This window comes from Stylophora pistillata, chromosome 8 (genome assembly GCF_964205215.1).
Source record: "Stylophora pistillata chromosome 8, jaStyPist1.2, whole genome shotgun sequence".
Classification (NCBI taxonomy): Eukaryota; Metazoa; Cnidaria; class Anthozoa; order Scleractinia; family Pocilloporidae; genus Stylophora; species Stylophora pistillata.
This window is the reverse complement of record NC_142526.1, coordinates 31,191,968-31,203,061: the sequence shown is the minus strand read 5'-3', so window position 1 is coordinate 31,203,061 and position 11,094 is coordinate 31,191,968. Positions and strand designations below refer to the sequence as shown.

Below are 11,094 nucleotides of genomic sequence, written 5' to 3'. Positions count from 1 at the left end.
ACCTTTCAAAACACACGGGTATACTTTAATTATATATGGATTTAATTGGAGATTTCTCAACTTTCTTGCGAACAAGAATCAGAATACGGCAATTGAATTTTTTTTTATTGGTTGATTGAAAAAGTGATGGACTCAACACAGAAAGTGTGTTTTTCTGAAGGGATCGATCGATCGATGTTTTAACATTTTTTTTTTTTTTTTTGCCTTAATTAAAGTTTTCCATTGTAAACTCCCAAACTGCCACTCGATGCGTGGAAAACATCCAACCAAAGCCACTGCATAAAGCAATGACGGGAAGATGTTTTTCATGAAACGATGGATTGCTGTTGTTCCTGCCAAAGACGTACAAGTAGATATAAGTCATTTCATTAACTTGTTTGGAATAAAAAGTAGAAAAGAAGAAATTGTAGAGCCGGTGCAAGCGAGCGGATATGTAAATGTAGAAAAGTAAGATGTCAGAATAGCATGAAATAACAAATTTAAAAAAAGAAAAAGTTTGTGATCAGCATCAAAGGAGAAATCGAGATGTTTTTCTTGATATGTAAAGAAAATCGCAAAAAAAGGTTGTATGTTTGAAAACACAGAAATGAGGTGCGTCGCCATTCAAAGCCTTTCTCAGGCCACACTTTCACCATCTGCTTACACTTAAAAGTAAACCGTTCTGAAAATCCACACCCACGTCTAGGGTAATCCGAGAAGAAACTTCAGATGTTAATACAGAGGGTTTCCTTTCATATTTATATATGAATCTTAAGCTGCCCTGTACTTCTGTGATGCACTTCACCCAAATATTAGTAAGATGTCATGGCCTCCGAAACCTACCGAGCTATGTGATAGTGCAGTCAAACTTTCAGAAGAACTAGATGCGTTTCTATACTCTAAACTGGCAACACACACACATCTCGGCGGAATATTCTGATCGCGTGCGGCGCCTTGTTACCTCTTTTGGCCAGAACATTATTTAAGGAGTTACGGCAGGATTACAAAAACCACCCAAGCAAATACTGTTACCGTATGCCGAACAATGTTCAACTTATCCAGATGCCACACAGATTGGGGCATGAGATCGGTCCTTTGCCTGAAACTATCAAGCCATATATCAAAGCAACACTCCCGTGGGGTATTATAGATAGATTGGAGGAGACCCTTTCTGGTGCGGGAACCAAAAAGCCAGTGGCTAGGATGGATTTAACATTTCTGTCCTTAATGAGGATCAACTGTCTCACTGGCTGTCAACAGGTATCTCCCGAGTATCGATGTGCCTGCTAATGACATGGCTACCGTTCACAAGGTTCTAGTGCAGTCTCTCAAGGTAAAGAACACGCTCAACTTAAAGAGCATCGGCTTCGTCATTGACTTAACACTGTATGCAAAGGCAAGCGAGGGACAATGGAAACAAAGCGCAAAATTGAAAGATATGGTTATCAAAATGGAAGTATTCCACACAGCATGCACCATGTTGTCCAACACTGGCAAACGCTTCCAGGATGCTGGCTTGCGGGAACTGTGTGTAGAGTGTGATGTGATAGCAGAAGGTTCTATTGCAGAAGTTCTAAAGGGACTTACTCGTGTATGAAGCCCGATACTGATAAATCCCTTGATTCCACTATTCCTGGTAAGTTGAAAAATTTTCTTTACAGAATTTTAAAAAATGAAAAATGAAAAAATGAAGCTGTAAACCTATTTGTTTCTGTACTTCTAAAGATAGCAAACTTTACATATAGTAACAAGAAATCACCTTTATAAAGTTATGTTTTTATAGACTCATGCATAATACAAATTTAACTGCCAACTGCAAGAAGAAAAAAAATCAAGGCCTTTCTCTTTAACTTTAAAGATGACAAGGACATGGGAGGGCAAAGACATGACATTGAGGAGAGGAAAACTTTAAGTGAGGGTAAGATTTAACAAACAAAATTCATTAAGTTTCATGGCTGAAGAATTTCTCCAGTTTTCTAATTTGCTCAAAACATTCCAAAATGGAAAATTCAGGCCAATCCCGCATGACCAAAAACCTATAAACAACTGACGACAACAATTTCTTCTTACTATCCTCACAGAACCAGAAATGAAGAAAAAGAAGACCCGAAAGAGAAGAAAGAAGAAAAATAATGAATCTCAGCAAGAAGGAAACGAAAAACCTAGATAAAGTGTAGATGAAGTTATTAATAAGTGCAAAAATTATCATGCAATGTCTTCTATATTGAAATAGCCTTAACTTTTCTTTTAATACCTCTCAAAAAGTTTTCTTTGCAAATGTGATGAGAATAAATGATATAAAGTTTTCCAATATGTATTAGTCGACTGTAATCGGGCCAGATGGTATTATTTGACAACATTTTCCAGAGGCAAAGAGGTCAACGAGCTATAATTATATGCAACTGATAACAAAAATTTTTGTTTCAGTCATGATGGTCATTATGCACTTATCAGCGGCCGTCCCAGGGGGGGAGAGGGTGACCCCGGGGAACCCCTGGGCATTTGCAAAGGAATTTCCTAAGCCCCCTAACCAACAATAACATTGTTCAATATAAAGCTACCAATGCCCTTCCCCTGGGGACAAAGAAGTATGCTCTACTAACTCAAACAATGTAATGCTCCAAAAGAATGTTATTTGCCACAAACTAAAACTTACTTCAGCTTGTGTTTACTATACAGGGCTATACAGGGCTCAAAGTTAAAAACATCCTAGGTGGCTTTTTGCCGGCGACTAACTGGAAAAAGTAGTAGTAGTAGTAGTTTTTTTACATTTGTAGGTATCAATGGTAATAGCCAGTCACCATGGTAAGGATCTTTTATTCTCAAGATGGCGGCAATGGTAAAAATCCAGTGGGTGTTTTCCCATGTGTCTCGTCTCGGAGGTGCAAATGCACTTCAATGCAAAATTGGCGACGAAAGTCTATTCCCCCGTATGACCCCAGGGTCGATCCCCAGGATGGCAGCTGCTAAGTGTATAATTGTTAATCTCGTTATCTGTTTCTTAAAAATTCACAAACAATCACTAAATCAAAGCTCTCTTTCTAAAAATATCCTTACCGAAGCAATCTCATCTCTGTAATAATCTAGTAAATTTTCCTAAACATAAACATGTCAGAGCATTTTTCATAGCGAATTAGATTTGGCATTTTGATATGCGTTTATTTTGATGAGATCCCTGAGATAAAAGATAGTTTACGACGAAAAAATTCATTTTAAGAAAGAAATGATCATGTACTTTTAGATCATGTATTCTATGAATACAGTTTTCATAAATTACTCGGGCTTTCCGAAGGAAACGCCCGAAATAAATTCGGCTTTTTTTTTTTTCAATTTGAACCTTTGGCATCTGTAAGAACCTACTGCTATATAGTAATATATTTTTTTGATTATTGTCTAGTACCATAACAACATTCATTACACTCTAGCAGGCAAAAATAAAACAAGTAGACTTATCCATGACTGGAAATGACAAAATTGCGTAACGACAGCACAAATGGCAATAGGGCAGTCTCCTAAAGATAACTCCAGATGTGCGATAGAGAAAGCCCAAGTTCAAGCAGCTATGCGTCTGCTTGAGGGGAAAAAAGTCTAAAACAGCAAAATATGATGAAATATTCCTTGCATAATGAATATGAAGTTTCAGCATTTAATTTTTATTTATCAAAATGTACATCTTTCATGGTTTTAATTTCTGGTTTCCCTCTTGTTGTGGAAAAATGAAGTAACCTTAGTAATGGGATAGGATCCGATTCAAGCTTTGAACTTAATTCGACACAAATATCCAGTGCTACTTTATCTGCTGAAATTTATGCCAGAAGCTCTATAAAAATATCGGTTTAGGCCTTCCCTGCACTTTGTAATCCCAAGAAAAGAAAATAGAGATTACCTTAACATATTGCAGCAAAATCCCAGCTTATCTTGAACCTAAAACTTTACCCTGGAAAAAAAACTATACTTCTGCGCATGCGCCAAGAGCAAAGTTTGGCACACGAGCCTTCTTTCGCAAACCGAGTCTCGTTTTGTCAAACGAGTCTCGTTTTGTCAAACGAGTCTCGTTTCTAAAAACGAGTCTCGTTTCTACAAACGAGTCTCGTTTCTACAAACGAGTCTCGTTTCTACAAACGAGTCTCGTTTCTACAAACGAGTCTCGTTTCTATAAACGAGTCTCGTTTCTATTCACAAACAAACGAGTCTCGCTTTAAATCGTTTATCGAGTGACTTATAAATCGTGACGATTTAAAATCGACTCGTTGCCCAGAAACTGTGAGTGATCCGAAATTTTCTTACAGAGTGTTCGTTGTCATAGAGCACAATTCAGTCGTGATTCACAGAAACAAGCACAACTTTTGGATACATTTTGAAATGTGTTATATAACGACTGACTGGATACTGGGGGAAATTTCGCTTCTTTTAGTCATTAATATTATGTTCAAGTTTCGGACACTGGATATATGAAATAACCCACTGTAGTAGTTCTAAGTAATTACTAGTGAGTTTATCAGATCAATTTAAGATCAATTTTGTCTAGCCAACTAAAGTTTAGTTTTCAAAACTTTGATTTTATTACAAACTTGACATTTCCTAACCAAGATGTTTAGTATTTTTGATGGGTAAATTGGCAAAATAATACAGAAATGTAGCAATGTAAAATATTTTTCATTTTATCCTCTGTTGCATTTCATGTAGTTAAATTGAAAGAGAAGTTCTGACGCTTCTATAACTAGAACACTTGTCCTAACTACCTAACTTGGTAAAAATAAATCTTGCTTAAAATCTCTTCTTGCCTGTTATTACCTATACACGCTTTCCACAGCACTTAACATTAAACATATTTACAGTAAATACGTCCATGGGTGAACTGACTGTTCGCCTTATCGTGTTTTGCAACTTTGTATCAGTTAGAAAATATATACATCTTGCACTCATCCGAGATTTTCATGCATCCCAATTGTTCGGTATTCAAAAGTACAAGCTCATATATGCTTCTCTAAATCTCTGTTTCTTGAGGTCTTTTTCGGTTTTGAGCTGTTGAAGAAAAGTTTTTTTTTATCAACAAACATAAAATAAAACGTCGCTGTTAAACACAACTCCATGATTCAAGAAAATCAAGAAAACATCAATTAATATCAAATTAAAGAATTATTGGGAGATTGAAGAAATCACGATCAACTAAATATTGAGGCTGGTGCTGAATTATTCGAGCTGAGAAAGCCGTCATGTCCTGTTGCTGACGTTTCCAGCGTTAGCCCTTTGCCTGCCTGTCGCTCTAACGAAGAGCTATAACGCTCAGAACATCAGCTACCAACTTGGTTGATGAAACCAAATTATCACGTAATACCCACCACCAGACATCATAGTTTCTCGAGGTTCCCATATAACTCTCTGTAAAAGTCAGTCCCGTAAAAATACTTGGCCTTTTTTCGCATCACGAATAATACCCAAAATTCTTTCACCTTTACGCGAAATTTGAGACGATCACGTTTCACATAAAAACGAAAACCCACTTCACGAATTAAAAAATTTTTTTTCCACCCTTGACCAGTCATAAGTGACATAAAATGTCATAATGTCATATCTTATTATACTTATTAAAGACCATTAGTGGTCTGTATTATGACTTTTATCGGTCCATGCGAAGTCCATGTCAATGCGGAAGCCGAAAAGGATCAATCCAAAAATATTCTGCAAATCCGAAAAAATATTTAGGATCGATATCTTTTAGATAAATCGCTTTTGAAAAGTTTTACAAATTGAGAAAACAAACTCAAATCCTAGTTTGATTCATAGATCCACAAACACCTTTAACAAAAATCGAAAATCGTTTACAATCCAAGAATATTTCCTATAGGAAAGATTATTTATAAATGCAGAAAATTTTCGCAAATCGAGAAAAATATTTTGTCACGATACTACGGTAGCCAGAAAAGGGTAATCCAGAAATCTAAATTCAAAAAATTAAATATTTTTGTATTGTCCCTTTTCGGCTTCTGTAATGTCCGGTGAAAACCCAGGTCAAAATCTAACACAGTCACCACAGCCTTTCGATTTCTAAAGGAAATCGTTAACTTGCGGACCAAGCCGGCCATTCTATCACCCAGTCTCGTTCACAGTTATAATTCACAATGCAATTGTAAATGCTTACCATTAATCTGGCATTTGTTCCTTCGTGATTATGAATGTTTGAGCAGTCTCTTACTTTGCGAAATGATTGAAGATAACTGTGGGACGAAAGATGTATTTCAAGGTATCATTTGTCTTTTAAATACCATAAAAAAGAAACAATCCGCTTTAAATAAATTTGTAAGTTTGTAAAGTCATTAATAAAAATAGATGTATGCAAAGTTTAGAAATAAAAACTCCTTTATTACATTAAAATTACCTCCTTGTGTACTTCTCTCCTGTTGTTAAGTGATGATCGTAACATTTCCGACAAAGATGAACCTTTTTGTATTCATAGTAGTCTCCCACAGGAGGACTTTGACAAGAACTACACTGTGGACAAACAGTTGGTCACAATTAGAAATGCACGAGGCCTGAGTGGATTTAATCAATGAAACAGCTCATGCACATACATTCTAATTTAGAGATAGGAAAAATGATATAAGGAAAGTATTAATGCTAAAGGTATCCACCTAGAAAAATTTTGGGAGTTTGGTTGGGAAAAACAATGAACTGTGAGTATGAGAGCAATCTTCACAGTAATGAACACCACCTATGCAGTAGTGAAAATAAGGCCTGAAAATAATTCAGGCCTGTACAGGATAGAGAACTGCACCAGTATCACAGACGCCATGGGTTTGAGTCTGTACAGGCCTGAAAATAATTCAGGCCTGTACAGGATAGAGAACTGCACCAGTATCACAGACGCCATGGGTTTGAGTCTGTACAGGCCTGAAAATAATTCAGGCCTGTACAGGATAGAGAACTGCACCAGTATCACAGACGCCATGGGTTTGAGTCTGTACAGGCCTGAAAATAATTCAGGCCTGTACAGGATAGAGAACTGCACCAGTATCATAGAGGCCATGGGTTTGAGTCTGTACAGGCCTGAAAATAATTCAGGCCTGAACAGGATAGAGAACTGCACCAGTATCACAGAGTCCGTGGGTTTGATTCTGTACAGGCCTGAAAATAATTCAGGCCTGTACAGGATAGAGAACTGCACCAGTATCACAGAGGCCATGGGTTTGAGTCTGTACAGGCCTGAATTTTTTTCAGGCCTTATTTTCACTACTACTTAAGTAGGGTTCATTACTGTGACGATTGCTCTCATACTCGTTTCTTTAACCACAGTTCACATGTATGATTTTCATATATTCACAAACGTTAACAACAATCTACGTTTGAACTTCCGGGTCCATAACTCATCAATCAACAAGGAGTTGTTTTAAGCCTAGAGAGTGAAAGGCATATAATTTCTCTTCACAATACACCAAATCGAAATATGGCATCCAATTTGAATTGCCATTGTTCTGGACCCACTAGCCTCTCACACATGTGATAATCCTTTTGCGTTTCCAAGTGAAGACAAGGCTAGTGGGTCTAGAACAATGGTGATTCAAATTGGATGCCATATTTTGATTAAGTGTATATCACAGCCCAGTCAAACATTAAAGTCACAAGAATAAAGACATTGATCACCAACTAAAAAAGCTCTTGGTATGTGAAGGTGTAGTCTGATCATCCGGGTGAGTGTAGTCCTGAGAAGGACTGTTGTCGGTGGCAGTGACTAACGCTTCGACAACCTGAGCGGAAGTCATCATCAGAGTCAAGTGAATGATTGTTGTCAGTAGAAGTGGTCAGTAGTGTTGTCAGTTCTACTGACAACAATCATTCACCTGACTCTGATGATGACTTCCGCACAGGTTGTCGAAACGTCAGTCACTGCCACCGACAACAGTCCTTCTCAGGACTACACTCACGCGGACGATCAGACTACACCTTCACATGTTACCCCCGGGTTCAAACCATTTACCGCATAAAGCTCTTGGTAGTTAAACATTCAAATTCTTCTTATTTGAAACACAGGAAATGTATAGTGAGCAATATCAATATCTCCTCTATTACCTCTGGCAATATGGAGAATATCTATACTGATGTTTGGAGGAAATGCTTCAAAGGCTTGGGATACTTACAATATCTGGCTCTCCAAATTCATTGCATTTAATTGTAACTGACGTTATCAATGTCTGTGGTCCACCAAAAGAGCCATGATACTTCACCTTCCTGTCCCTTATGGCATCAAACTCATACGCACCAGGCCTGTGTTGGAAATATTGAACATGATGTCACAAAGTAAAGCCAACCCTAATCACCCTTTACTTTGTTTTCTTTTTTCAAGTTTTGACGCCCAAGATTAATTTTATAGTATCATATGACTGATCCTTCTAGCTCCTGTCCACTTCTTTAATTGATAAATTGGCTTTAAGAATTTTGGTGTTGAATCACAACGACACTCTGTCCCTAATGAATTTGTCTTCTCTGTTTGGAGTTCTAAAGACACACGCCCAAATCTAGTATGTGTACATTAAAGCATGTCAGCTTGTACAACCTATATGCAGTATAATGTATTAAAACTATCATGAGAAGTAGCATGTTCAGCACTTCAAATAATTGAAAAAATAAAACCTTGACTTTATATTAAGAGGCTCTCATTCTCAAATGATTTACTATGCGACTAGGCACATTTAAGTCCAGAACATCTCCAAGCACTTTATGAACCAGACTGAAGTCATCACCTGACTAAATTAGCAAAATTGCATGTTAAAAAAAAGAGGCATGATAAAAATCAATATTTTTACCCACCCTGGATGGCCATGGTCCTGCAATATGGATAAGCATACTGATATTAATTAACAGTCTTAAGAACATTCACATATTTAGGAATCTTTATGAACATACTTTGTTTTGTATCAGGATAAGAATAGAAACTGCAAATGTCTGAACCAAAGGTTCCAAGACCATACATGTGAAGTCCAATGCTATTTGAGCCAAGACTGCATGGCTATAAATCTGAAGTGAGGAACCTCTGGAAGCAAAAATGCCAGCTGTTTCTGTGTTTTTGCTTGGGGACTTAATTAAGACTGTGCGATCTGTAAATATTAGCTTTATGCATCATACGTATTAGCTTTCTTTTTGTTTCACATTCGTGGAAGTCCACCATCAGGGATTGATTAAAGATGAAACCTTCACAATAATGGAAAGCCTCAATGACAACTCTCTTACTCTGACTTTGTTATTGATTATATATAGAATCGCATCATTAAATAAAACCTCGCATTCTGATTGGTTACCAAAGCGAGGTATTTAGCCTGGAATTGCGAGTTGAAAACGAGGCTAAGTGATATTGTTTCGCATCTACGTAAGCATACAAGTTTAAGTAATGCTGTATCCTTTTTTACTCATTGCTATTCAGTTATGTGATTCAAGGAAAATCCATTACTTCACTCGTGAATTCCACATTAAATTGCATGCGGAAACCGATATCGGTTTTCGCATGCAATTTAATGTGGAATTCCCTCGTCAAGTAGTGAATTTTCCAATAGCGTATGAGGAGTTTCACCTGGTTAATTGGTGGGAATCTTGTTGCGCCAACGTTAAATGCTTTAAAAGCTTCATCAAAGTGAACTGGTTTGCTGATAATCTCTTGATAAGTTGATGGTCCAGGAACATCCAGCTACATAGAGGGATATGAAAACAAGTTGTAAGCTACTAATGGATGTCATTCAACAACAACTTGAAACTCACATGATTTTTAAAATTGACAATGACAGCGGCTAAAGGTAGCTAGCATTGATTGATGATGACAAGTTTTGAAAAGGTGATGTCTTCAGCATTGATCAGCAAAATTTTAAAGTCTTTATGGCAATTAACCCTTACTGTAAGTAATCCTCTGGTTATCTTTTGGAGAAAACAAAAGGTTATGAAAGATTTGTGCATTGAGCCTTTCCTTTAAAAGACAGATATTTATAACTTCAAATAATAATCTACTATGGCAGCTGATCAGTTAAATTACATTTTCACTTGAACTTGAACGTCTTAAACTTGTACTTACATGGGCTGGTTTAGGAAATCTTGGGGCGGTTCTGGCTCCAACTGAATAGCCTCTTCTACAAACTGGTCTTCGCTCAAGTTCATAAATGAAGCCAGTACCCTGACCGGCAAGAAGAAACGATTAAAAAATTAGTTATCTTTCGAAAACAAATAGCCTTGATTTCAAAACATGACTACTTTCCTCATCACCACCCTTTTCCGAGAAATAATCTGTTGCAAAGAAACTAGAACAAGCTATCGCTAGGAAGGAGTTTACAGTTTATGGAACACACTACATGAAGTTTATTGAGGTGAAGTATTAAACAGCAATCCAGCTAATTGTTGACAATGTTGCCATTTCAGTCAGGGGTTATATCGCGAAGTTTCGACTGCACTCCGCTAGTCTTCATCAGGCAAAAGCATACTCCAGGTCGTTATGAATTGCTAGATTAAGTCGACTCAATGAAATCGTTAATATCTACACCAGGAGTGACTTCAATGTAAAACAAACACTTAACCACGATATACTCACCGACAGACACATCGCACTAAGTCACGCACAAATGATACTGCTTTCTTTCCCTACAAGATCAGCTGTTTTAAGACTATTTGAAAACTGATAGAGAATAAAACTGTTCTTCAGCTACCTCCGCATTGTAATAACATCCAGGGCCGCGGTTTGGAGCGCCTCGTAAGGCGAGTTCATTTCCAAAGCGATTTGCTGGAATTTTCAGTGGTAACAGTTCTCGATCAAGAGTCGTTCCAAAAGCGACGGCTCTTCGAGCTAAGAAATAAAATTTTAGCTCTTTTAGACAAATGTGTGTAAAAGAAAAATTCAATCTAAATATTTAAGGTACAGACCGTCATTTGAAGCCATGATTTTTTAAAAATTCCTGCCCACCAAGAAGTCAACTTTTCCTGCAGCAAGAAATACTCGTTGTATGTCGCTTTAGACCGTAATGTTGCTATGACAACAAGTGGCTTACAGCCGCTGAGTATGGAAAGGGCAGGCGTGCATGGCCATAGGGCAGTCTGCAGATCTGAAGACGCCCTAAACACAGCCGTGGAATTCCATCCATTCAC

General features: G+C 37.4%; 1 protein-coding gene and 1 long non-coding RNA gene across 2 annotated transcripts; one reads left to right on the top strand and one right to left on the bottom strand.

Annotated features, from left to right (window-relative positions):
- Positions 1–1,124: 1,124 nt before the first annotated feature.
- On the top strand, positions 1,125–2,167 carry LOC148725839 (uncharacterized). Its single transcript, XR_015990727.1, has 3 exons — positions 1,125–1,615; positions 1,838–1,897; positions 2,061–2,167. It is a non-coding gene; the product is annotated as an uncharacterized LOC148725839 (long non-coding RNA).
- A 2,350-nt stretch (positions 2,168–4,517) lies between these two features.
- LOC111322560 (ciliary microtubule-associated protein 3) lies at positions 4,518–10,995 on the bottom strand. The gene is made up of 9 exons (XM_088730139.1): positions 10,873–10,995; positions 10,659–10,795; positions 10,034–10,132; positions 9,542–9,655; positions 8,785–8,801; positions 8,115–8,241; positions 6,359–6,471; positions 6,122–6,197; positions 4,518–5,004 (listed from the first exon to the last, which is right to left on the bottom strand). The coding sequence occupies exons 1-9, from the start codon at positions 10,886–10,888 to the stop codon at positions 4,939–4,941; spliced, it is 765 nt and encodes a 254-aa protein (XP_088586265.1). The 5' UTR covers positions 10,889–10,995; the 3' UTR covers positions 4,518–4,938.
- Between the last annotated feature and the right edge of the window lie 99 nt (positions 10,996–11,094).

Coding starts and splice junctions, on each gene's coding strand:
- LOC111322560 (XM_088730139.1), bottom strand. Junction 6,472..8,114: donor AATTTGGAGAGCCAGATATT/GTAAGTATCCCA, acceptor GTTTGTCCACAG/TGTAGTTCTTGTCAAAGTCC. Junction 5,005..6,121: donor GAACAAATGCCAGATTAATG/GTAAGCATTTAC, acceptor TTTCTTCAACAG/CTCAAAACCGAAAAAGACCT.